Here is a 27,844-nt window from a genome sequence, read left to right on the forward strand (position 1 = left end):
CCATTGGCCATCCTGAAGAATCAGGCGAGACGCCACATTCAGAGGAGTCCTGTTTGGCTGGGGAGTGGCAGCCACAGCACCCCTGGTTGTGGAGGACACCCAGGATGACATATGGGTGCCCGTTGAGGACGATGCTTCAGAAGTGGTCCATATGCCCAGTCCACCGGCATCCCCCAAATATTGTCCCTCGAAAGTGACCACACCACCACCCCGGAGCAGTCTGGTCAGGAGCAGATGGAAGGGCACTTCAGTCCCATTTTGACAAGTGTGGAGGCTGAGCAGGCTGAGCAGGACAGCCAGGGACCATCAACCTCCACAGGTGCACCCGCAGGGCCACAGCGGTCAGAACAGCTGACTGCCCTTGTGTGGCAGTTTGTCGAGGACAACAGACTGGCCAGACAGGAGTGGCGTGAGAACTTCACCTCTCTAGGCAGGTCCATCACGGAGAGCACCACCTCCATGGCCAAATCCATTGCAAATAACACCAGCCGCATCTGCGAGGAGGTCTCGGCCCTCTGCCAGGTCTTAGGCCGCATAGCGGATGCCATGGATTCAGGGTAATGGCATCTAGGTGCTCCTCGTACCCAAAATCCCCTTTGCATTCAAGATATCTTGGACCCAAACTTAAATGTTCACATGCACCCTCCATGTTTCTTCTAGATTGGTTTAAAACAGGTTCTTTGAATCTTATCCGTGTGGCTCTAACCAATGCATTGGGATTGGCCCACATCCCCTGCTGTTGTAACCTCCTGAAGCATTCCTTCACATGGGTGACGCACCGGAGACTCCTCCCCTCCTCTTAATCCAATAAATGACTGAGGGCATCATGATAACACTCAAGTCCCTTTGTTGCCTAAAGCCTAAGCCAATACAAAGCAGTTCTAGCAGAGAGCTGATCTGCTATTGGGAAAAGATTTCTTTCCAGATGGATCATTCCATTTGGTGAACCGTGGTGGAGCAGCAACAACTATTTTAAAAAGAAATGTTCTGCTACTGAGAGCCTGGATGCATTGACGTACCCCCATAGGTCTGCTCCATAAAGGGCTGATGGAATTGCCTGTTTCTTATACAGCTCAATGGCTGGTGAAACTGCTCCACCTCCGCAACTGTTGTGGAACACCTTTGCAGCACCACTACATATTTCAAGATTAATGCAGGCTTTCTGTGTTTGCGCAGACCATGAGCAATTATCATGCAATCTTAGCCCTAAGTAGTCAAAGAAGGTAACTTGTTCTAGCCTACAACCCTTTACCATAACATTCAAGCTGGTCTTTTTCGTTAACCTAGGTTTAAACACCATAGTCTTTGTCTTATTCAAATTCAATGTGAGCCCCATCTCTTCACATTTCCCCAAGAAGGTTGCCATTGTGCTTTTCATGCCCATGGGTGTTGTGGCCAGGAGAACAAAATCATCTGCAAAAAACAGCGCCGGGACACTTTGCTTAACTAATCTAGGCGCATCAAGGACATTGTCCACCAGTTCCACAATGACCTCTTTGATGAACAAACAAAAAAGTAGTGGGGCAAGTACACACCCCTGCCTGACACCTCTAGTGACCCTGAAGAAATCTGTTACCTCCCCACATAGAATACCACTGTCTCATTTTCACAATACAGCCGCTGGGAGATTTGCCTTTTACAGAGGACCCTCCACTTTAAGTCTTTAAGTCTTGGGGAACTCCGTCAAAGGCTGTTTGAAGGTCCACGATGACAGCACAAAGCTTAATTCCCTTCAGGGTGACATACTTTTGGGTAAGCATGAACAAACAGAAGCACTGATCAGTAGTACTCCTATGTTTCTGGAAACCAGCTTGGAGTGTGTGGATGGTACCATGGCTATCAACCCAGTCTAAGATGACCCAGTATTGCTCTAGCGAATGTTTTCCCTGCAGGGAGATGGGCCAATAGTTCACAGATTCTCCCCTCCCGCCCTTTTTATAAATAGGAATGATGACTGCCCTACGCCGATTCAGTGACCAACCCTGTGTTAATCACAGCATTGAAGGTTCTTGTCAGAGTTGGTGCCCAGATACGCGACTCATCTTTGAAAAAGTATATAGGAATCTTAGCTGGGCCTGCGCTTTGCCCCCTTTTGATGGCAGATTGCCTCAGAAACATGGTTCATCTCTAAATGAAATGGGGCTACAATGTTACCAGAGACGGAGTGGTCCGGTATAAGAGTATTACCTTCTCGAAAGGCTGCGCACACACAGTCAAACTGTTAGATTGAGAGTAAGATAATTGGAAAGACTGCAAATACCAGAAGGCCTTAGGAGATGCCAACCAAAGTAAAAGAAAGTCAAACTGGTCATAGGAAAGTGCAAGCAAAATGCTCGTACAATCGAACGTCTTTGACAAGTGGCAAACAAAGTGAACAATTGCAAAGTAAAGCATTGTGATAAAGTTGTAAAGGCAAGTGTGAACCAGACTGAGGGATGCCAAGAGAGAGCTAAAGGAAGCAAATCCCGCATTGTGATTTAAAGGCTATAATGAACCCGAAGGAGGGATGCCAAGTAAAAGTAAGGGAAAGTGAATCCCGCATTTTGTTAAAGTGACTGAACAGTGGTGTAAAGACGAACGTGAACCCAACGAAGGGGGTATCACGCGGAAGCTGGGGAAGAGGGCAATCTCACATGGAGAGAGCTTGGGAAAGTCTTGTGATGCCAAGCAAAAGATTGATTTGAGGGATCCTGCCTTTTCTGAAGAAACTGCTTCCTAAACCCTATAGACTCAAGGGGTGCTCACAGTCATGCCACTGTTCCGCCTTGTCCTGTGATGTAACGTGGGGGAGGGAGTAAACTAGTTCAGCAGTCCTGAACTATCAAAACCCTTTTGGACATTTCAGTTTGCAATATACTCTTTTGTTATACGTGTCATTTTCCCACACCTTTTTGTTATATAGAGTAAGGATTTGGTAAAAGGTTTATTTAGTATAGGCCATTTTGTTTTCACACAACACCGTTAGGAAAGCGCTTTCTTTATTTTGATGGTTGTACCTTTCTCCCATTTTAGATTTAGGCTTAGATAAGGTGTTTTTCTCACCCTTATACTGTTTAATAAACACCCTTGGATTATACTACTTATGTCTATCGTGCTTCTGATAGCCGTGCCTTCCTTACAGTACTGACCACAAAAGTGATGGATGGAAGGTTTCGAATGAATCTAAACCACTGGCAATTGCTCTGGGCCAACCTTCCAACCACCGTTTTTTAGCCCGTCTGTGCCATTGCAAAAGGGGATCAGCCATGTGCAAATCAGTCAGCAGCTGCCGCCACCGAAGGTACCAGCCCAGCTCGAACTGCTAGGCCAGGTCCCCTCTACACAGAAAACCAAGCAACCCCAGACATGTTTCGGCCTTGTTGGACCTCCTCAGTGAGGGTGCAGTGAGGTGCAGCCTGGTTCCCCGTGCCTGCTGGGCCTAGAGACTCAAGCTACTCCTCACTGATGACGCCCAACAAGGCTGAAACATGTCTGGGGATGCTTGTGGTCTCGTACAGAAGGGATGTGACCTAGCAGTTCGGGCTGGACTACCCCTTTGGGGGTGGGGCCAAACGTGATTTGCATATGGTCTTTCCCCTTCTGTAATGGCTTGGCAGGCGAAGAACAATGGTCTGTGGGGTTGCCCAGAGCAATGCCAGAGGTTAAGATTCATTCTAAACCTTCCAGCCATCACCTCTTTTGTTTTGTTCCTTACAATACTGACATGAAAACGAATAGCACTTTTCATGAGAAAACATTTTCTGTCCTTAGTTCAATACATTCGGACTGCTTATACATATTATTGTATGGTATCCGGTCATTCCATCTAAACCCAAACCATCGAATGTCAAACCATCGAATTTTTCATTGAAATACCATTCCATCCAATGACCATTTGGTAGAAAAAAATGGGATGGTTCCATCGACATGTAATGGTAATTAGTAGGGTTGGGGTTTGGGTTAGTTTAAGATGTTGGGTTGGGGCTTGGGTTAGTTTAAGGGCTGGGGCTAGGGTTAGGGTTGGGGTTGGGGCTTGGGTTAGTTTAAGGGTTAAATTAGAGTTAGGGCTGGGGTTAGGGTTGGGCCTGGGATAGTTTAAGGGTTAAATTAGGGTTAGGGTTGGGCTAGGGTTAGGGTTGGGGCTAGAGTTAGTTTAAGGGTTAAATTAGGGTTAGGGTTAGAGTTGGGGCCAGGGCTAGGGTTAGGGTTGGGGCTTGGGTTAGGGTTGGGGGTTAGGCATGGGGGATGGGGGTGGCAGGACCCCTCCTCCCCCCATAATATATTTTAAAAAAAACTTTACAAGGGGCTGGCCAGTGCTGACATTTCCGCACTGGACAGCACCATGTAACGTTTTAAAGTTACACAAAAATGCATGGTTTCGATGGAATTGCACTTTTACATATAAAATATAGGTTTTCGATGCTTTGGTATACGACTGTTTGTATTCGTTGCTTTAGAATGTCAACCATTTCTTTTCAAGGGAATCCCTATAAACCTATTGTATGCAATTATTGTCATTCGTTTAGTTTTCTGAGATAATATAGTATGTATTGTCACTGATGGTCTTAATAAACTCACAAACCTGATAGAAGGTTCAAGGGTTTTTATTAACAACCCTGTAAACTCACTGTGGTGAGGGGTTTTGAGGCTGTAACATAATTCGACTGAGGGTTTGCTTTGTTCTAACTGTTCCCTCCACCCTAACCCAAGCTTCCCTGCCACCAAAGGTCAGTGTGAACACTAATGATTGGTAACCCCTTCTCTCTAGGTTAACCTATACCGTAGGAGGGTGTAAGGGCAAAGGCCTTCTCTATCTTACTCCCCCAGGGACGTCTTAAGGCTACCCTATTCTAGTTTTCCACAAATGATGGTCTTAATAAATTCAGATGCTGCCTGTGTTTTCTCAGCCCCTCTCCTGTTCGTTCACTCTCCCCTTCTCACTTTTATACACTCCTCTCCATGATTTTCAGTCTCCTTTCTCTTCTATCCCCTACCTCGTCCTACTCCTCGTTCTTCCCTTCTACCTTCCTGCGTACTAGTCTCACCTCCCTCTCTTTCCTCCCCATCTCTTTCTCTCCTTCCAACTCTTTCCTCTGCTATCCTGATGATCATCTCACACAGGCAGTTTCATGGCTTGCAAGCACCGGGACTCCCTCCATCATGCAACAGTAGGCCTGGAGACTGAAGAACCAGTAGACTCTCACTAGTTGAAAATTAGCAGGGACTGGGCAGTCCATGTACAATCTGTGAAAGGAAAGCCTGTAGGGAAAGGAGCAGTTGTCCTTTGTTCAAGCAGGATAGCACCTCACACCTGAAATTGTAGGCTGTCCAAATGGGAATATATTATTCGTGGATAGGGACAATTTACTCTTAAGAGGAGTGTTGTGGCAGATGAAATAAGCACCAAACCCAGTGTACACTACGTGCTGAAAATGGTTGTGTGTTTCAGTCACTATCACAGAGGAGTTTGTCAGATATATACGCCTGTGGTTATTTTTATATTTCCAAAATCCTCTTTGATTTTCTACAAAACAGCCAAGAACCCACATTGCTGTTATTCCCACCAGTAGGTGATTTATGTACACAATATAGGTGATGTATTCACTAAATTGTTTATATAATGAGAGGGTGCTTTTTAACAGACATCGAGTTATTTAAATATTGAGCCAAATGTCTTTTTTGTATTGTGTGTATAGTTATGAAACATTTACACAAATCCATATACAAATACAAACATAAACATGCACTAAAAGTACCCGAGAAGTACTCGTCACAATATATCATAAAACTGCAAAATATAAACTCTACTATACATATATATAATATCACCATAAGAGAAAATTATAAAATCATTCACATAAACAAATATCAAGGTTACATCGGACAGCACCATATCGGACAGAAGATCCAAGGTCTACTAACAGTTTCACATCATCTTCAAATTTACATAAATAGTTATTTGCACTCTTCCAGATCTAAGTAATGGCGATGACAAGGCCTTTACTATATCCCGACAAGCATCTCGGCCAAAATATTTCACTAGTGATGTACTCCTGATCAAACTCAAACTTAGCAAAGTATTTTTCATATATCGGACTCATTTTGGGACAGCAGGTAAATTCCTCTCAGATCGACCCTCCGAGGTCCACCTTGGGTCCTTCCTATCATCTATCTTTCTCTCTACCTGTGGTGTTCCCCAGGGGTCTAACCTCTCGCCTTGGCTTTTCAACCAATACCTGGCAACTCTCTCCCACTGCATTGCCATTTTCTGCTCAAATATCCAGTGCTACGCTGACGACACTCAACTCATTTTCAGGCTGCCCTCGGCCACCTCGTCTCCCTCTCTTATCTCTTATTGCCTAACTGCCATTCAAGATTGGTGTGCCGCAAATGATCTTTGTCTGAATGCCAGCAAGACTGAGATCCTCCTCATCGGCACACCTTCACCATCCTTTTCCCTCATTCTCTGGCCAGCTTTCCCTGGCCCTCCTCCTACCTCCACCTGCGAGGCTAAGAACCTCGGGGGCTTCTTTGACTCCACCCTTTCCTTCTCCGCCCACATCTCTGAGATTCTAAAAAGTCAAACTTCCTACTGTACCTCCTCAGAGATGCTCTGCCTTTCCTCTCCTTCCCCCAGAAGCTCATGGTATCCCAAGCTCTGGTTCTCCCTAGGTTCGACTATTGTAACAGCCTCTTTCTAAATCTACCTGCCTCTACTCTCCGCCCTCTGCAACTAATCCAGAACAGGACTGCAAGACTTGTCCTTGGCCTCAAGCCCTGGGATCGTATCTCTCCAGCTCTGAAATCTCTCCATTGGCTGCCAGTGGATGCAAGGATTAAATTCAAAACCCTCTGCATTGTCCACAAGGCTTTCTGGGGCCTGTGTCCAAAATACCTTCAGCTATCCCTCTGCAAATACCTACCCTCTTGAGCTCTTCGCTCCTCTACCTCTAACTCCCTCAGGGCCAGTCGTTTTTCAAAGAAACAAGATGGGGGTAGATCTCTGTCTTCTGCTGGGGCCTCCCTCTGGAACAGCTTCCCTGCCACTCTAAAATATGAGGAGAACCATCTCCGGTTCCGGAAGCATCTCAAGACCTTCCTCTTTTCTTCTGCCTTCGCTCCCCCTCTCCCCAGCTGATCGGTTCTCTCTTGGCAACATGCACCTGGCCACCCTCTGTCCTCCGGGCCCAGGTACCTGCTCACCCTGCCACCCTCCCGCACTGCCTCCGGCCACCCCTTGCATTGGGGTCTGTATCTGTATCCATAGAGCCCCCCTTTTTCTTCATGCTCTTATCAGACCTACCTTATCAGTCTGCTGCCTTAAACCTAGCACTTGCAACTTGCTGGCTGCACTACCACTTATTTTCCTATATTATTTATTTACTTATTATTTATCTGTTTCTCCTTTGCTTCGCACGTTCCACTTCTCCCCACTTCCATACACTTTTTCCCTCCCCCTCTCCCATGCACTTGCGCGTTCTTAATCTCAAGAATGTCCAGACGATTGAACCTAATATCCAAAAATATTCTGTGTGTCACAGGTAAAGGTAGCAGTTTCAAATATTTTTGAGGCTTTTTATACTCAAAAGGCATCTTGGAAAAGAAGCACAATGATCTCAAACTTGCCACCTTATCGTGGCTCATGACCCAGTCCCATTTCTCTATGCACTCTTTAAGCGATTTAACCAATACTCCTTCCCCAAAATCCCAATTTGGGATCCACCCTATTTTATCAAAAAATACAACAATTCTATCCTGGAATTTATTCATAACCCCCACTTTGCCGCCCTCCAAGCAAGCCCGGAGGATGAACAGGAGGGTATCAGGAAGGGCAATTTAATCTTAATATAGAGTTTGGCTCTATTAAATACAATACGTGCAGACAAGGATATAAGTCCCATCTCAAGACTGACTGCCTGGAAAGGGGTATCATTCCTAAGCCCCAATAGTCTTCTCCAAATAATGCCCTCTGTAACATCGGCCCAGTCCAACCAGTCCGAATAAGATGTCTCTAAGGCATATAGAAAAATGGCCAGTTTCTGGTTGTAGATGTTAAGAATACCCAAAAGGCTATAGCCTGCAATTCTCTTTGAAAAAGACATCACCGCAGACAGAGTGGACATTATCTTTACTCTTTTGTTCTGTTGTACTATTTCATTAACTATTTTTCTCTCACAGCACACATCATGGCATAGATATTTACACCAATTTACTTTTTTTTATATCACCTAAAGAGCAGGGGATCACAGATTTCCTGCAGCACTTATGGCCAACAGCCATAAATTAGGTTTAGGCCAGATTAGATTTTAGACCATTATTGTCAGCATATTCGCAGACAGCCTTGGCACTATTACAGGTGCAGATGTATGTGTTATCGAATATAACAATATCATCAGCATAGCCAATCCACCCTAATTTACACAATCCTATTCTAAGGAAGGGATGTCATTTTTCCTTAAAGATACCCCCAAAGTCAGTCAGAAACAGATTATAAAGTGTTGGCGCTACGGCAAAGCCCTGCCTAACACCCTTTTCAATTGATATTGCGACTGACATTAGACCTGCATTGTTTAATCGGACCCTGGCTGTATTATCCTCATATATTATCATACAAGAATACAGAAGATGTTTGGGCATTTCTAGTAATTAAATTTTGCCCCATAACTTTGTACGATCAATGTCAAACGTGGCTAAACATCACTAAACAGCAATATTAATCATGTCTGATAGGGAAAGCTACATTCAGGAGCCCCTCCTCAGTTACACTGTGGATTATCTGAACAATCTGTGTAGAGAAAGGATTCTCTCTGTTAAAGGCAAAAAGTCTGAATTGATTGAAAGGTGTTAGATAAACAAAGTCTGGAGGGTGGGTCTGAAATACCTGACCCCTCAGCAAATGTGGAAAATAATGAGGATGATAATGTGTCTATTATTGATGAGTTAGAAGAGGCAGAGGTGCCTCATATTGTAGGCCTCATTGCTCCTTTACCTGCTCAGCAACCTCAACCTTTGTCCACTGATACCCCTACAGGTCCTACACTAAATCCTGAATTCATTGCTCTAGAAAAGATGAGGCTTGAATTGGCATTTAAACGTTTAAATGCTCAAACTGATCAAAATCATCAAGAATTTAGCATAGAGAAATGGAGATGAACCATGCACTAGAAATGAAAAGGTTGTCTATTGAAAATGCTTCTCTCCCAGAGTCTTCTAGGTCTTCCAGCCCTAAGAGACCCTGTATGCCTAAAGAAATTGTGGGTATATATGAGGTTAAGCTTGATATTTTTGATTGGTTGGCAATGTTTGAATATAACCATGGGATTCAAGGTCTTACAGGGAATCATTTGCTTCCCTGGCTCTTCTGTAGGCTACCCAATGTTGCATCCGATGTTGTGATGGAGTTGGGGGAGATGGATAGGATGGATTATGAGTGTGTGAAGCTAGCTTTAATTGCTAGGTTTGGGAAGACCCCTTCCCGATACCTTAAGAGGTTTAGGACCCTCAAAAAGCATGATGGTACCCCTTGGGCTACCTGGGTATGTGAATGTTTGGAAGAACTTTGATGGTTGGGTTAAGGGTTACAGAGTGAACACTTATGAAGGTATGAGGAAACATGTTAAGTTGGAGTCAATTTATGATGCCTGCTCTCCTGAGCTCAGACAGCACTTGACTGATTCAAAGGAGATAGATCCCAAGAGGTTAGCTAAGGTTGCTGACTTGTGGGTTGCCAATAGGGCTACTCACAAGGATTCTGGGACAACTCAGAAGAAGGATGAGGGAAAGCAGCCAAAGAAAGATAACAAGGAGAATTCTAATACCTCCAATCCAAAAGAGGGCCACAAACAGCAACATAAGGGTAAACTACAGGAAAGAAACCAAATCAGTCTAGTGCACTATCTGGACCCAAACCAGATGGAGGTCAGATCAAACCCCCATTCATCAAGACATTTGGGAAATGTTATGCTTGTGGGTCAACTGACCATGTGAAAAGGGATCCCAGATGTAAGGGTAAATCTTCAGGGGTCCGCACTGTCTCCTTAGCCTTCTCCCCAGAGGAAGAAGTACCTATGGCAAGTGGAAACTTTCACCTACTGGCTGATGAACCCATGAGAGTATCAGCTAGTGTTTCTATAGTGTCCCTGGGCTTGGGGGAACAATGGAATTTAGATGTCTATAATTCCATCCCAGATAATACTAAAGAGTATTATAAAGATAGTGTTCTTATGAATGGCCAGGAGACCCCTGCTATCAGAGACACTGGAGCCAGCATAACTGTGGTGGATGAATCATTTTTCAAGGTGGAGGATGTTGCTAAGGCACCCAAATGCCTCACCAAGTTAGCTGGAGGCCCTTTGCAAATGCTTCCCCAGTTTCCAGCTCTCATCCAGTGTAATGATATGACTGTCATGATACTTGTTAGTGTGCAGAGTGAAGTGCCTGGGAGAGTCCTGTTGGGTAATGACCTGAAAACTCTTGGAGTTGTGTCTAGTACCACTAGGCCTCCCAGTAAAAGGAAACAGGAGCTCACTAGGCCTGCAAGGTAGAGGACCTTGAGAGGCTCTCCAGAGGAGTTGATAGAGGAAACTATCAATCTCGCTCCACAGGAGTTGCTCACTGCTATTTCTGGAAAGAAAGAGGCAAAGGGGAAACCCAAAACCTCAAGGAAAAAGACAGATGGCACCCCTGTGCTACAAACAAGGACATCACCAAGATTGCCCAAGGTCACGCCTGTGACTCCTCCATCTGCTGAGGCAGAGTGTGAGGTTCAACGATGTGTGGTTGATCCAGTTTCTGAGGAATCAGATCTGGAGGAAGGCACTGTATTGGTTGGAGATCTTGACTCTGTTGGCCATCCTGAGCTGCAGTCTTTACTGGCCGAAGGTGGACCCAACAGGGCAGACTTCAGGAGAGAACAAAGAGAGTGTCCTACTCTCGAAGGTCTTCGACAACAGGCTGCTTCTCAACTTGATGGGCAAGAAGTTGGAAAGCATAGGTTAAGCTGGGAAGATGGCCTCTTTTACAGTGAACCGACTGAGTCTGTCCCTGGGGACTGCAAAAGAATTGTAGTGCCCCTTGCCAACAGACTCCAGTTCCTATAGTTGGCCCATGAGATATCTTTGGCTGGTCATTTGAGTTTCAAAAAGACCAAGGAAAGGCTCTCCTTATACTTTTATTGGCCTAAAATGGGTTCAGAAGTTGACAAATTCTGTAGGAGCTGTCACACTTGCCAAACCTTTGGCAAGAGTGGAGCCAAGAATATAGCATCCCTGGTGCCTCTCCCAGTGGTGGGAGTTCCTTTTGAGAGGGTGGGCATTGACATTGTTGGTCCCCTTGACCCTCCCACATCTTCAGGGAACAGGTTTATCCTGGTTGTAGTGGACCATGCTACAAGATACCCAGAAGCAATACCTATGAGGACTGTTATGTCTCAGGCTGTGGCTAAGGCTCTACTTGGTATTTTTACCAGATTAGGGTTTCCTAAGGAAGTGATATCCGACAGGGGATCCACTTTTATGTCCCACTACATGCAAGCCATGTGGAAAAACTGTGGTGTCACTTACAAGTTCTCTACAGCCTACCATCCACAGACAAATGGACTGGTAGAGAGGTTTAATCGTACCACGAAGAGCATGATAGGTGCTTTAGAGAAACTCCTTAAAAGAAAGTGGGACCTTCTACTGCCATGCCTTCTCTTTGCTTATAGAGACGTCCCTCAGGAGGGAGTTGGATACAGTCCCTTTGAACATCTTTATGGCCATCCAGTCAGAGGTCCCTTGGCCCTGATTAAGGAGGGGTTGGAGAGTGCTCCTTCCCCCAAGCCAGTCAGAGTGACTGACTATGTGACAAGTCTCCGGAGAAGAATGTCACACATGATGGCAGAAGCTAGTGATAACTTGAAAGCAGGTCAAGCTCTGGTCAAACATTGGCATGACCAGAAGGCCAGCATAGTTGAGTTTACTCAAGACAAGCTTGTATTAGTTATGGTGCGGATAAGACATTGTCATGATCTCTGCTTCCAAAAGGTCAGGGTTTTCCCAACTCCCTTGGAAGCAGATCCATAACCCAGGTTCCGAGGGCCAACCAGTCCCAATTGGGACCTTTTGGACCCAGTCCTGGCGCCAGTGGCACCAGGCTCATAAATGTGCCCAGTCCCAGCGCTGGAAGCGCCGGGCTCATAATGCTTGGGTGGACTTACCTGCAGCAGACCATGCTGCTTACTTGCCTGCCAGCTGAGCCTCTGATCCTCTTCTGTTTGGAACTACTTTTCCTGTTGGGTGGGGCAGGAGCCACTCCCTAGATTCAGAACACTGGAACTCTTCTGGAAAGCAGGAACTCTTTTCTTACCTAGGCGTGGCTGTGGAAGGAGACACCTAAGCACTACAGGAGGCTATTTAAACCACACCCGGTGGATGAATCTTGCTTTGCGTTATTCTGCATCCTCTGCAGCAGAACGCTCATCGTGTCTTCTGCATCGGATCCTGGGCCTAAGGAAAAAGGCTTACCATCCTGAATCCAGTCTTCAGCAACACCTATAAAGACAAGAAAGAACAGGTTAGCATTCCGGCATCTGAAAGACAAAGGCTTACCTACTCTTCGTGCGCTCCGGAGGTCTTCACACTGCATTCCGGCATCTGAAAGACAAAAGCTTACCGACTCTTCGCACGCTCCGGAGGCCTTCGGCGCTGCATCCTGCATCTGAAAGACAAAACAAGGTGCGTTTAAAGACATTGGGGAACTTTAATACTCACGTGCCATTACTCCTTTCCACATCAACCCCAGTGGGTATTCCGGCACCCTGCAGCCGCTCCGAACTCGTACCTGCAAAATAAAAGACAGTTAGAGCGCATCGTGAAGCAGGCAACAAGCGCTTACTTACGTGCTTCCAGGCGCTTCTATTCATCATACGGACTCCATCTTCAACTCACTTCAGCCCGTCATCCGCCATCGCCGGAACCTGCAAAACAAGAGACATCATTGCTAAAGACTTTAAAGACAATAGAATTACTCGAAACTTACCGTTCGTGCAGTAAACGACGGACAGCAGTCCTCTGAAGTCAAGAGGCCTGCGCTACCGATCCAGTGAAGAAACTGGTTACAGCACCCTGCCCCGAGGCAGATGGAGAGCTCGGCATTCACTTACCTAAGGTGAGAGCGTTAACCTTTGGGGGTCTACAGGAGAGCAAAAAAGGGAAGAGATAGGGACACCTCAATAACCCCAGTTCATTAATCCCATATTTTCTGTCTGCAGACATCTTACTCTTGAAGTCAGGCATACAGTGCACAGAGGTCCAGCCCAAAGAGCCAACCGGGTGCTACACATCACCTTTGAAGATACGGTAGTCGCCCAGTCAAGACCGGCGCCTCTGCGAGAATCAGGTGAGCGTTACAGACATTTGCAGGACAAATGGATAGGACCCTTCAAGGTTGTGGGCAAACTTGGAGAGGTGAACTATTTGGTGGACTTAGGCAGACCTAAGGAGGCTCCCAGAGTCTTTCACACCAACCGTTTAAAGGCATATGTCTCGAGACCGGAAGTGGGAGCTTTGCTTCTAGCTTCAGCTCAAGATGAGGAGGAGAGTGAACCTCTACCTGACCTCCTCAGAGGCCAACCTTTGGAGGAGGAATAGAAGGAGTCAATCTCTTTTCTCAACTGACACCTGAACAACAGGAGGAGTGCAAAATTCTGTTAAATCAGTTTGCCTCCCTGTTTTCACTTTCACCAGGCCTGACCCCTTGGGGCCAGCACGATATTCTCACTGGTGACTGTCTACCTGTGAAAAGCAGAGGTTACAGAATGTCAGAACAAGTGAGATCCCACATCAAAGGAGAGATCAACAAGATGCTTGATCTCGGGGTTATGGAGCCATCTACAGGTCCATGGTCTAGTCCCGTTGTTCTAGTACCAAAGGCAGGATCCAATGTGTTGAGATTCTGTGTGGACTATAGAGCTCTAAATGCAGTAACTAAGACTGATGTCCATCCTTTGCCAAGGACAGATGAACTGGTGGATAGATTTGGTTCAGCCAAGTACCTTATTACATTTGATCTGACGTCAGGCTACTGGCAAATAGCCCTGACAGACCATGCAAAGGACAAAACTGCATTCTCAACCCCAGCAGGCCTCTACCAGTTTAAGGATATGCCTTTTGGACTAAAGAGTGCACCTGCTACATTCCAAAGAATGGTCAATCAAGTTCTGAATGGGATGGAGGACTTCTGCATGCCATACTTGGATGACATTGCATTGTTCAGCCCTACATGGAAAGAATATATTGATCACGTAGGATATGTTTTGCAGGCTCTTGAGCAGGCCTATCGGACCATAAAGGCAAGCAAATGTCAAATTGGTCAGAGCAAAGTGGTCTACCTTGGTCATAAGGTAGGAGGAGTTGAAATAAGGCCATTGCCTAGCAAAGTACAAGCTGCACAAAACTGGGCCACCCCTACTACTCACACCCAAGTGCGAGCCTTCTTAGGTCTCACTGGGTACTACAGGAATTTCATAGAGAACTATGGGACCATAGCTTCTCCCTTGAATGTGATCTCCTCTCCAAAATTCCCTAAAAGTGTTAGATGGAACGAGGAGTGCACTCAAGCCTTTGAAAACCTGAAGAAAGCCCTTTGTCAAGCTCCAGTCCTAAGAGCTCCTGATTACCACCAACCCTTCCTTGTGCAGACAGATGCATCCAATACAGGTATAAGTGCAGTCCTTAGTCAACTGGATGAGAAAGGTAGGGAGCACCCCATTTGCTTCATCAGTAGGAAACTGAAGGAACCAGAAACAAGGTGGGCAACCATAGAGTGTGAATGTTTTGCCATTGTGTGGTCTGTGAAGAAGTTTAGACCATACTTGTATGGATCTACTTTTGTGATTCAAACAGACCACCAACCCTTGAGATGGTTAATGCAAATAAAAGGGGAGAACCCAAAACTTCTAAGATGGTCAATCTGCCTGCAAGGGTTTGATTTCACCATTGAACACAGAGCAGAATGTCACCACCAAAATACTGATGGTCTCTCTAGGATGTTTTTAACCGACTAGAGGTAGAGATTCATTCAGGAGAGGATTAAATCCTCCTGTCCCTTACTCTGGGGGGGCGAGTATTAGGGAGAATCCTCCAGAATGGCTTATTTCCCTTACCTACTGAGTCCCTCAGCAGCTTTGCTGGATTTCTAGGATTTATTTTTTTCACCTGGTAAGAGTGTGCACCTTTTTTCCCCACTCTTCCATGTGTTTTGCTGTGTGTGTTTAACATTTTTGTGTTCATAGACTGTGGAGCCTCACCTACTCCATGGGCATCATCTTTTTACTGTGTGTTACACAGCACCTTCAGTGCAGTGACACAGGGTTGTCTTTTTCAGACTTCCCAACTCCGACTCCATTTTTCTGGGACTGTCTACTGTCTCCCAGAAATATGTAAAGTTGCCATTGACTTTATTAGTCTTTTTAATCTCACAGACCCAGTACAAACTATCTTACATAGAGTTCTGGAAAGGGTTAATAGTTATCCCTTTTTGTCTGTTCCTCATGGAACATTGTTTCGTTCCCTTTTTATTAAGACTTGGCTGGTGGCAGTGGTAACTACCCTATATTTCCTATCGTGGTTATCTTAAATATCCCTGTTAGTGTTTTAGGCTATCTTAGTAGCCTCGAACTTAAACCCGCTGGTCCATATAGATTTTTGTATGGTTCCGACTGGGTTTAGTCGCCATTTCTTTTTGTAAAAGTCTTTCTCGTGTCTTTCTCTGAGCGCCAAACCGGGGTTGATTCCTTTGTTCACAGTCCTTTCGCGGGCTTCTGCACAGAAGCCCTCCTTAGGCGCCTGAATGTCTGAGGGGGACAAGATGTGAGGGAGGGGTTTGAGACTCCCTGCACAGGGTCTCCTTGGAGACCCATGTCGCACTCTAGCATGATTGGCTGAGGTGACTGTCCCAGCGGGACAGCCACCCTACTGTTTGATTGACAGCCAGGCTGTGTAAATGGGGGAAAAACTGCATAAAAAGCAGGTCTCTTGGGTTTGGAAGTCAGAGTCGCCACTGGAATGAGAGAACCGAAGAGGAGCTGACAGAAGAGGACCCCTACAATGACTGAACCACCTGGTGAAGCCCTGCTGCAGGTCCGACTCTTCCTACTCCAACGACAGGGAAGATCTGCAAGGAATCTTCTCCTCTTGAGCTGGTGGGAACAACCAGTTAGTCAAACTGCTCGCCAGGCCTCCCTCCTCTGGTTCAATTTGCTGTACAGAGCTACAGTGAACCGGATAGCCAGGAGGGATGGATCCTGCTTGCGTTTTAAGGAGCGTACCTTTTATTCGTTGCTTTGCTCTGCTGCTGGTTTATTCCCTGAGCAGTGCAGGACCCTCCAGTCTTCCTACTTCATGTCAGTCCGACAGTCGCTTCAGGAACCATGAGCCTGCAGGATCTGCCAGGAACGTCTGCCTCAGCTACAGCCTTCTTCTCCATTTAAGGTACTGTTCAAATCCAGTTGTTTGTCTCATCCAGCTGCGGTGAAAGCGTGTGAAACCTTTCGCCAGTCCGAGGGCTTGTCCTTCTCCATTCTTTAAAGTAACTTTTCGTCTGACCAACTTCGTTCTGAACTCTTCGCAAAGACTTAACCGCAAACTACCCTGAACTGTGTGATCTTGAGCAAAGACTATGTTCCATTGACTTTGGGCCAGGTTCCTTGAATTTGATTTCCTCACTGTAGTTCCTTTTTCTAGACTGCCCTGTTTAAATAACTCGTTGGTGCTGCTCAATTTCTGCATAACCTTTGTCTTTCCCTCCCTTTTAAATTGCTGGAGTCCAGAATCTATTGGGTGCGGTGAAGTGTATATAAGAAGCCTGTGTTTTTTTTTTCTTGTAAGAGCTAGGAACAAAGGGTTTGAAGTTCTGAATTCGCCATTTTCTGGCCTTTCAAGCACAGGTTGAGTGGAAACAAAAAACATTTTTGTATAAGGTTACAATCATGTTTGTGCGACGTAGGCGATTTTTCACCTTTTTTTAATAGGACCCGCTCGAAAGGAATGGAAGGGGAGGGTAGGAAAGCTCGATGGGAACCCAGAAAGGCATACATTTCTGAAAGGTAGACAAAATTCTAAGTTCAGGAAGGGGTGATTAGCGCAGGTCAAGCAACAACTATGTACCTAAAAATTCTATAATTTGTGAAAGGTGTAAAATGTGAAAAGTGAGTGAACAAAAAGAATGTGCTGGACATGTTTGGACTGGAAACGTTATGGCTTCAATATTGATAAAAGCAATGCACAGCTATATTCACCCGACTCATCTAGTTAGGAAATCACACATTTTTGGTAATGTTTCACAAAACAGGCAATACCACGAGTCTAAAACTGAGCCATGATACACAGAATCTTTATGCTGACGGACTAAACAGACGTACTTAGTATTTGAAAATAAGGAAAACGAATGTGGTGAAGAATGGCAAGCATAATTCTTTTGAAAGAGCACAGACAGACCTTTTCAAGGATAGGTGAGTCGTGCAGGTTACAAAAGCGCAGTGTACCTAAAGCAGCGACTAAATGTAGGTCACATTTGGGAAATGAAAGGGCTGTGTAACAAAGTGCAGTAGGAAATGCGTGAAAACGTTATGAAAACCAAGAGAAAACAGCAAATGTCCTACCTTCCCACTTTTCCACCGGTGTCCTGACGGAAACGGTACCTCACATGTGTCAGTGCACTGACCGGAGCGCAAAGGGAATAGGCTAAACCACTGGTACATCAGGTGCCCTGGGGAATACTGGTTTGGGCCGTCTGGACAACCCACAGATTTGGGCCTGGGGTGCATTTCTGGGTTGCATTTCTGAAAAGAAGATGCCCAGTGGGAATCCAAAGAGGTCTAACTTCTGCCAATCGCCCTAGAATGTATTACCCACAAGGCCTGGCAAACTCCAAAAAGTGGCAAAAAAACACAATTTCCAGACATTTGCCACCAGGAAACCACTGAAACATGCCGGCAACAACCATGTCCTACCCTCCCACGTTCCCGACAAAAACGGTACCTCACATATGTCGGTGCACTTACATGGGCGCAAAGGGAAAAGGCTAAACCACTGGTACACGAAAAGGCCTAGGAAGAGGAAATTCTTATGCTATTTGGTGTTGTGGACAACCCAAAGATTTGGGTCTGGGTTGTAGCAGCCACCAAGGAAAACGGGGAACCTCATACATTTCTGAAAAGAAGACACCCAGAGGAATCCAAAGAGATCTGACTTTCCCCAATCACCCTAGAATGTATTACCCAGGAGGCCTGGCAAACTGCAAAAAGTGGTTTAAAAAATCACAATCTTCAGACATTTACCACCAGGAAAACACTGAAACTCACCAGTAACAACACATGTCCTACCTTCCCATGTTCCCACAGGTGTCCCAACGAAAACTGTATCTTACATGTGTCGGTGCACTTACCTGGGCGCAAAGGGAAAAGGCTAAACGACTGGTACACCAAAGGGCCTAGGAAGAGGAAATTCTTATGGTATTTGGTGTTGTGGACAACCCACAGATTTGGGCTGGGGTGTCCCAGATACCAAGGAAAATGGGGAACCACATACATTTCTGAAAAGAAGATACCCAGGGGAATCTAAAGAAGTCTGACTTTCGCCAATCGCCCTAGAATTTATTACCAAGAAGGGCCGGCAAACTACAAAAAGTGGAGAAAGAAATCACAATATTTGCTACCAGCAAACCACCGAAAAATGCCAGCAACAACGGGAGATCACCCCTGAGCATCATAGAGTTCTGGCTGCCCTGCGTTACAGGTTTTCCCTCCAGGGAGGGATGGAGACCATGCTGGGACTCCCTAGGACCGCTGCTGAACTTGGGAACGGTCGACCAACAAGGGAGGCAGACGCCCAAGCTCGCAGACAGCACCCCCGGCTGTCCCAGAGCTCTGGCTGCCTTGCATTACAGGTTTTCCCACCAGAGAGGGATGGGAAACCTGCCGGGGCTCCTTGGGACTGCTGCTGAACTTGGGGACGGTCGTCCAAAAGGGAGACAGGCGCCCAAGGCCGGGGCCATCACCCCCGACCATCCAAGAGCTTTGGCTGGGCTGTGTTACAGCTTTTCCCTCGACGAGGGGTTTGCACCCCTCAGGGGCTCCCTGTGACCGCTGCAGAACTTGGGGATGGTCGACCAACAAGGGAGACAGGCACCCAAGGCCGGGGTCATCACCCCCGACCATCCTAGAGCTCTGGCTGGGCTGAATTACAGCTTTACCCTCTGGGAAGGGACAGGGACCCTGCCGGGACTCCCTGAAACTGCCGCTAAACTTGGGGACGGTCGACCAACAAGGGAGACTGTCTCATGTGGGTCGACCATACCAAGTCCAGCAGCAGTCCCATCCTTCCTCTGAGGGAACAGTTGTGACGCAGCCCTGCCACAACTCCAGAACAGCCGGGGGTGATGTCCTGAGCTTCAATCGCCTGTCTTCCATTTGGGTCGACCGTCCCCAAGTCCAGCTGCAGTTTCAGGGAGCCCCAGCAGGGTCCCCATCCCTCCCCGGAGGGAGAAGCTGTAACGCGGCATGGACAGAGCTCTAGGACGGCCGGGGTTGCTGCACCCAGCCTTGGGAGTCTGCCTCGCACATGAGTAAACCGCCCCGCACCTCAGAAGCGGTCAATGGACGACCCAGCAGGGTCCCCGTCCCTCCCAGAAGGGAAAAGCTGTAACGTGGCATGGCAAGAGAACCAGGAAGGCCGGGGGTGCTGCCGCTGGGCTTGAGCGCCTGTCTCCCATGTGATTTGACCGTCCCCAAGTCCAGCAACAGTCCCAGGGAGCCACGCAAGGTCCCAATCCTTCCCTGGAGGGAAGAGTTGAAACACATCCCAGTCAGACGTCTAGGAATATCAGGGGTGCTGCCCCCGGCCTTGGGCATCTGCATCGCACATGTGTCGAACGCCACCGGCCCATTGGCGGCCATGGGGTGACCCAGCGGGCTCCCCGCCCCTCCCCAGAGGGAAAAGTTTCAACGTGGCCCGGCCAGAGATCCAGGACGGTCGAGGGTGATGTCCCCAGCTTTGGGCGCCTGTCTCCCATGTGAGTCGACCATCCCCAAGTCCACAGGAGGTTTCAGGGAGCCCCCGCAGGGTCCCAATCCCTCTCCGAAGGCAAAAACTGTAACGTGGCATGGCCAGAGCTCTAGGGCAGCTGGGGGTGCTGCACCCAGCCTTGGGAGTCTGCCTTGCACGTGGGTCATCGGAACGACCCCACAGAGTCCCCGTCCCTCCCAGGAGGGAAAAGATGTAACACAGCATGGCAAAAGCTCCAGGACAGCCAGGGGTGCTGCCGCTGGGCTTGGGCACCTGTCTCCCATGTGGGTTGACCATCCCCAAGTCCAGCAACAGTCCCAGGAAAACCCGGCAAGGTCCCAATCCTTCCCAGAAGGGAAGAGCTGTAACGCAACCTGGTCAGACGTCTAGGAAGACCATGGGAGCTTCCCCCGGGCTTGGGCATCTGCCTTGCTTGTGTGTCGACCGCCCCGGCCCATCGGCGGTCATGGCCCGTCGCCCGTCCCGGATGGAAAAGTTCCAACGTGGCTCGGCCAGAGATACAGGAAGGCCAGCGGTGCTGCGACGGGCAACGGGCCAAACCGCCCCCACCCCCAAAATCCTTTCTCTGGTGGCCAAGTGCTCCTTTCTGCTTCCCAGGGCTGGAGAAATTGGGCCCAGAAAGGAGGTGCCCCTCTGTGGGGTGATTCCTGAGAGGACTGGCCCTAGGGACTGGGCCAGCCCCCTGATGCCCTCAAGTCTTTCACTAACAATGTAGTGGAATGTTTTTCCTTCCTTGTGGGCAAATGGGTGCAAACTGCACCCATCTGCCCCCAAAGAAACCAAAATAACATTGTTTGGGGGTTGGGGGGACAGTTTGACCTGGGGGGCACCGCCAAAATCAATTCCGTAGTGGTCTAGTGCTCCTTTCTGCTTCCCAAGGGTGGAAAAATGATGCCAGACCCTCACTTTGCCCCCCAGGGAAGCAAAAAGGATCTGCCCCTCCTTGGGGGTGGGGTGGTGTTGAGGAAGGTTGGCCCACAGGCATGGGTCTAGCCCCCTAATGCCCTCAAGTCTGCCCCGAATATTTTTTTATTTTATTTTGCCTTCCTTGGAGGCAAATGGGGCAAAACAGCACCCATCTGGCCCCAGAGAAGGCAAAACATTGTGCCCCCCTTCTTTGGTGGGGGTCTGCTTGGCTTGGAGGGGCACTCCCAAAATCAATTCCCTGGTGGCCTAGTGCTCTTTTCTGCTTCCTAGGTTTGGCAAAATGGGGAAAGATCCTCACTTTGCCCCCCCCCAGGAAGGCAAAAAGGATCTGCTTCTCCTTGAAAGCGGGGTACCTGAGAGGGGGTGAGGACCTGTTTGACTTGGGAGGGAGGGGGCCCAATCCCAAAATCAATTCCCTGGTGGTCCAGTGGGGGTTTGCTGGTCGAGGATCGAACAATCCTCGACCAGCAATCTGCTTGTGTCAGGGCTATTGGGAAAGGGGAGAGTCTCCCCTTCCCAACGAGCCCTCACGTGGTGATATCAGGCAGAAAATGCCCTTGCAGGACGCAAATGCGTCTCTGCTAAATTTACATGCTGAAGCCGTAAATTTCATTTCCTAATGATGTCGGTGCACGTAGCATGCGCCAACGTCATCACGGCTACCCCGTGGCTCTCAGGCACTCCCCTTCAGTGCCTGGGGGTCAGAGGAATCGAGGGAGCAGCAGGGGGGGGGATCCACGCCCCCAAAGGTAGGCAGTGTGGAGGACGAGGTGTCTTATCCCCACACTGGAAAAGTAGTGCTGAGGAAGAGAAACCTTGTCCTCCACACTTAAGGGGTTAATTACCTATTTGTACTCTGAGCTCCATTGCCCGTCTTTTCTCGTGGATATGTATGTACCAGCTTTATAACACAGTGCATGCCACTGAGGCGGGTGAAGGCAGAAGCACCAACACTATCAAAAATAAAGGGTACCTGAGAAACTAACGGTCCTCCAGGTAAGAACAAGATATATACAAAAATGTTACCCACGGGTGATCGCACGCTCTATAAATTTCAATAACATAACGTAACAAAAATGGACCGTAGAGTCGAGGATGGCAAGAGGCTAATCACTAAAAGTTACAAAAAAATATATGTATTTCAAGTTGAACAATCATTTAGTGGTACTGGACCCATATAAGTTTACATTAAGTACTTACATTAAAGTATACATCAAAACTCCAATCAATCCCCTCCATCAAGCATACACACTCAATCATTCATACACATCTACTATTACTCCACATTAGATATCGGTTTCATACTACATATGGCCATATAACAAATTATTTCCAACACATTTTTAACACCCCTTTCTTGTGCAAATGTGACTATCTGTTCTGCAACAGATAGTACTATTCGAGACGTGTTTCAGTTGGTTTCTCTGGGCTTCCAAATATAGCCCTCTCTTTTCCCAACCTTCTTCAGGACGAAAGTTGAGCACTCATTGTGCCTCACTTCTGGGTACATGGAATGGGAGACATCATCTCCAACTTGAATCTTGGAGGTGGTACAAAACTGTTGTTCAACTCCTAAATGCTAGGGCGACTTGTTTGCTTCTAAGCCAAGCTTTATACCTTCTATGAAGGGCGATAACAAACTGTGCCACCTTGTGTTCTTGTTTTGTTTTTAACTTTTAGTGATTAGCCTCTTGCCATCTTCGCCTCTATAGCCCTTTTTTGTATATATCTTATTCAGAAGCCCCAACACTCCTGGTGCAAATATTTCTTCATGCTTTCAGCACTTTACTCTAACTGGAGGTATACATCTTTTCTGTTCAGCAGTCTGTTCAGGAAAAAACGGCAGTAATGTTGCAGCAATTCCATTACCACTGCATTACCGCACCGCCGTACTATGAGTTTGGTGGTAAGGTCGTGGATAAACCTCCAGCAAAGAGCTTGGGCGAAATATTAAAGCCCCTCCACTGAAACTGTTCACCAGCTGCCACTGAGGTCATGTAATCCGTCATTACATCAAACCCCTCTCAACGCGGAACTTCATTCAGCCTATGGGATACGAATGTGTGAATTGAGAAGCAGAAAGTTACTGAAAGGGATAACAATGCTGGCAGGGGAGGGCTATTGGATATGCTGGAGTTTTCTACGAAATTCACACAAAATTCCTTTGCATACAGTGATTCTAAAGGGCATTATTTATTTTGTTCACTGGTTAGCCTGAACACTTGTTGTAGTTGGGGCTGTCAAGGAACGGGCTGGGAAATCTTGGAATGAACTATCCTTGCGAGAAGGGACATATATCACATGCACAGCTAAATTCCTGTTGAAAGACTTTCAGACACTTAATGATAAAATGGAGAAGGGACTAATAGCTCCAGTTTAATTGGGGGAATGCATGTGCAAGCCGAGTTGCTCTCTGACTTGGCTTAGGATTCGGTCAGGAGTGCATAGGTACTACACTTTCATTCATGTAAGGGACGGGAAGACTGATATTGTTCATAAAACCAAGGTGCTTGGTCTCCCCGTTTGGGAAGAGAAAAACCTTTCAAAGATGAATTGGAGATGTAACATGTTCACAAGCAAAATAAACATGCAGGAACCCTCAGAAGAGGCTCTCGCTATCATGCTCAAAAGACCAGGGAGGAAACTGCTGCTAGGCCTCGCTACCTCTCTATGGTGGGTGGTGGTAAGACTGTCTTCAAAGTGAAGCATAGTAGGCCTCCGATCTCCAGGCATGAGGCCACTCCTACCAAGCTGCATCACTCCTGACTGTGTCAGGGTCCGTCGAGTAGGGGCGAGGCCTTTGCTGTTTGCTCAGGCTTAGGAAACAAGGGCCTTCATCTCACAGGTGTCGGACATTTTTCAGCAAGGATTCGGTTTGGAGTTTTTGGGTCCACCGGGAGAAAAGGTAGCAACTCCTTAACAGAGAAGCATGTTGAAGCAAGCAGCCTTTCAAATAGAAATTCAAGCTCTGATTCTCAAGGAGACCATCATGAGGGTCCCCACGAATCAGCACGGCTGTGGCCGTTACTCCATTGTCTTCTTGGTCCCACAAGTTTCGTGGGGTTTTTGGCTTCACATCAACCTGAAGGGAGTTATTCAATTCCTTCGGAAGTTCACCTTCAAGATGGAAACCTTGCAGAGGATTAGCCACCTGGTGGCTCATGCAAATTGGTTGGCTTCTTTGGACCACCTCAATGCCTATCTCCAAGTCCCAATTCACTCCACATCGTTCCAATTTATGAGGTTCACAGTGGGGCAGGACCACTTTGACTGCTGTGTGCTGCCTTTCAGGCTACACTCTGCTCTGAAAGTTTTCACCAATGTGCTAGCATCTCTGGTGGGTCTCCTGCACAAGGAGCGGTCACTCGTATACCCGTACTTGGATGATTGGCTGATTCAGAGCTCAACCTGTCTGGTGGTGGAGAAGAGTGTGAAAAGGACTTGCAAGCTGTTGACAGACGTTGAGATCCTGATCAATCGGAAAAAATCAAGATTGATCCAGTTTGAGAGGTTACACTTCATCAGCAATATGTTTCTCATGGTGATAGGTAGAGCACGCCACCAGAAGGACCGGACGATGTAGCTCAGGTAGGCTGCAAAGCAAGTGTGCATTTGTCCCTAGGCTGCAGCCTGGTTGTGGCTGAGAGTCTAGGGTCTGATGGCATCAACAATTTTAGTCAGCCTTTGGGTAAGCCTACATCTAAGGCCCCTTCTTTTTCACTTGTACAGATGGGTGATTCCTGGTTTTCTGGACCTCGATGCTCAGGTCCCCATGTCAGAGAATGTTCTAAGGCAATTGCAGTGGTCGTTGGATCCATCAAACCTTGTAAAGGGGTTTCCCCTGGTCTCGCCTCCTAAAATAGTCATTATGACAGATGCCAGCAGGAAGGACTGGAGGACCTTTTAGGGCCCTCATTCTACAAGCGACTCTGCACTCAGACAGAACAGGCAATGGGCCTCATTCCGAGTATGTGGTATGCTGGCGGTACAGCCGCCAGGATACCTGCATTTGATACTTACCTTTACCGGCACTCGGTCAGGCAGATTTGCTGCCGGATTATGAGTGCCGGCGGGACGGTGTAAATCCCCATTAATGGAGTCCCATAGGACTCCCTGAGCGGATTTGCCATCATTACTGCCACAGCAATGCGGTAATGGTGCCCTTTTGGGCCGGTAGGGCACCTGGCTTACCTCCAGCTTTTAGCTGGAAGTAAGCCATGTACCCCCCCGGCAAACCCGTAGTCAGGCGGTCCGGTAAAGGGCCGGCATCCACGGATACCAGCACTTTTTTACGGGACCGCCAAACTCAGATTGAGGCCCAATGTCTTGAATTTCAGGGAGTTGGAGGATATTTATCTGCATTATTGCACTTCATTCCAATGATTCAGTCATGCTCCATTCTCATCAGGACCGACAACACTTCAGCCCTAGTGTATGTCATTCACCGGGAGAGGGGGGGGGAGTCCAGTCCTTTGGAGAACATTGCAAGAAAGCTAGGTCTCTGAGCAGAGGCCAATCTCCTAGATGTGAGGGCAGTCCACATCCAAGGGGTAGTGACCTCTCAGGCTGATCTGGGGAGCAGATCTTTTCATCCTCCTTAGAATGGTGCCTGATCAAGTGGGCATTCAAGGTGATCACCCGCAAGTTGTGGCGGCCCACGAAAGACATGTTTGTGTCCTCCTCTATTTTTAAATGTATTTATTTATTTCTAACCTGCCGAAACCTGCAGGCACCAGGGTGCACAAAAATACAGCAGTACAAACATCCACGACAGGACAATGCAGATGTCTTAGAAGGCCCTATAGTAAAACACCCTTCAGCTGAACAGCAAAGTTTTCACGGATTTGCGGAATGAGAGCAGATCGGCTTCCTGCCGCAACTCCAAAGGCAGGGAGTTCCAAAAGTGAGTTGCCACAACTTGGAAAGACCTACCTAGACCATCTATCCACCTTAATCTAGGGCAGCATAGTGTTGCTCGAACGTAAAGTCCTCTTTGGGTCATAAATGACCAGTCTGTCCCTCAAATATGTCGGGGCTTTACCTTAGAGGCACTTCTGAACCAACGTAACTGCCTTGAATTTGAATTCAAATTTGAAATTGAATAGCGAATGTATAGCCCTCCTAAGAGTAGAGATGTGGTCTCTCTAGGAAACCACTTTTATAATGCGTACAGCATCGTGCTACTGGACCTGGAGTTTGTCAAGACACCCTTTATTAGCACCCATTAGGAGGGCCTTACAATAGTCGAGCCTCGACAAAATAATAGCTTGGGCTATGGTGATACATTTTTCTTCTGAAATAAAAGGTTTTATGTGCAGAGCAGCCTAAGGTAGTATTGGCTGTTTTTTGTCATCTGGTTGACATGTGCCTCTGCACCGAGAGAGGAATCCAGGTAGACGGCCAAGGATTTTACTTGCCAAAGTATGCACATGCTGCCATCCTCGATGCTAAAACTAGAATATCTGGAGTCTAGTTTAGCTCGGGCTTGGGATGAGCCAAAAATCTGCATAAGTTTTGGTTGGAGTTGGGGATTGATGCTGGGTAGGGCAGAATCCTTCACAAGTAAATACTGGAACGGGAAAGAGTAGGACTACAAGTGATGAAAATTACCTGTGAATAAACCAGGCATTCCAGAACATCACATTTGCACCGACATTGTTTTGCTGTCTTGACTCATTGTGGCCCTGTCTTTCTTGGGGAATAGAGAGCATGGAATTCGTCATCATGTGTGGAAGCCATACAGAAAAAGCACCTGTTTATTCTTAAAGTGTACCTAGTCATTAGACAATCTTGAGTTTTAAAGCATTTCTGTCTGGCTCGGCAGGGCCTGCAATGCTACTAAATTCAGGCTCTTAATCCACAGTTCCTAGTCAAATGTTGGTGTTATTTTCAATCGAAAAGCTTGAATATGGCTTCTAATATTTCCTGCTTATAACAATCCAATTCATGCGTGGGCTTGCAATGTATGTTCCCCATGCGGGAACACAGGCCTTTCTGCATGTCTTTATGATGAGCTCTGAAGCAGAGAGGCTATGTGAGTGCTCGTGGGGCCCAGGTCTCACCCTCTGACCCAGAGGGGGGAGTCTCTGACTTACCCTTTCCTCCATTGCTTCCCTCAGGGATGGGGTAGCTCTGATCCCCCACCTACTTCACCATGCACTGGAGGCTTTAAACTCGCAGACGTGCCACCACCCCGTGGGATAAACAGCTAACAGGGCATGGGAAACATGGACTGCCTTCCAGGCACTCATCCTCCCTGAGAGGTGTATGGTCTTCAGGTTGCATTGAGCAGAGCTGCGAGACCTTATGTCAGGACTCACTAGGAAAAAAGGGCTAGTGAACCTGTTCAGAAAAGCAAAAAGGGCAGGGAGCTCAGCACCAGAGCTGCAGCGTAACACTTTCTGGCCAGCAGAGCACTAACATCCTTTTATTGTTGTAATGATAATGTTTTTTTTCTGTGCACTGACCTCCATCAGTCCCTTCTTCTACAACTCGACCAGAGACACCATGAACATTGTCATCCTATTTCCTCCTCCAGCTATGCCATAATAGTTCCACCACTATTCCATCCAACTCTGAGTACCCAGACATTGCTCCATATTGACAGCCACGCTGTGCCTAACCGTCTCAGGGGATCCAAGGTCCAATGCCCACTCAGTTGCCTCCACCCTCCATCATTTACATCTCTGCCACCATGAACTATCAGGACAACTATGAAGGGTAATATGTTACCTGGAGTCGATGCTGTAGTTAAATTTCCTCTTGCTGTTGTCATCGCCATTGTCGTTATTTCTGGTGCTGTAGAAATGGTGAAATGACCACTCATTAGTACCCCGGTTGGAATACACCTTGAGAACATTTGTCTGTCACCATTT

General features: G+C 47.3%; 1 protein-coding gene across 22 annotated transcripts in view; it reads right to left on the minus strand.

Annotated features, from left to right (window-relative positions):
- The window catches only part of LOC138503201 (mucin-2-like), a 1,598,433-nt gene that overhangs the window by 1,360,508 nt on the left and 210,081 nt on the right, over positions 1–27,844 (minus strand). For all 22 annotated transcript variants that reach the window (XM_069622774.1, XM_069622776.1, XM_069622767.1 and 19 more), the window contains one exon: positions 27,702–27,767. In XM_069622774.1, the coding sequence (XP_069478875.1) occupies positions 27,702–27,767 (66 nt within the window). The remainder of the gene's footprint in view (positions 1–27,701; positions 27,768–27,844) is intronic.

Source organism: Ambystoma mexicanum, chromosome 11 (genome assembly GCF_040938575.1).
Source record: "Ambystoma mexicanum isolate Mex_15411 chromosome 11, UKY_AmexF1_1, whole genome shotgun sequence".
Lineage (NCBI taxonomy): Eukaryota > Metazoa > Chordata > Amphibia > Caudata > Ambystomatidae > Ambystoma > Ambystoma mexicanum.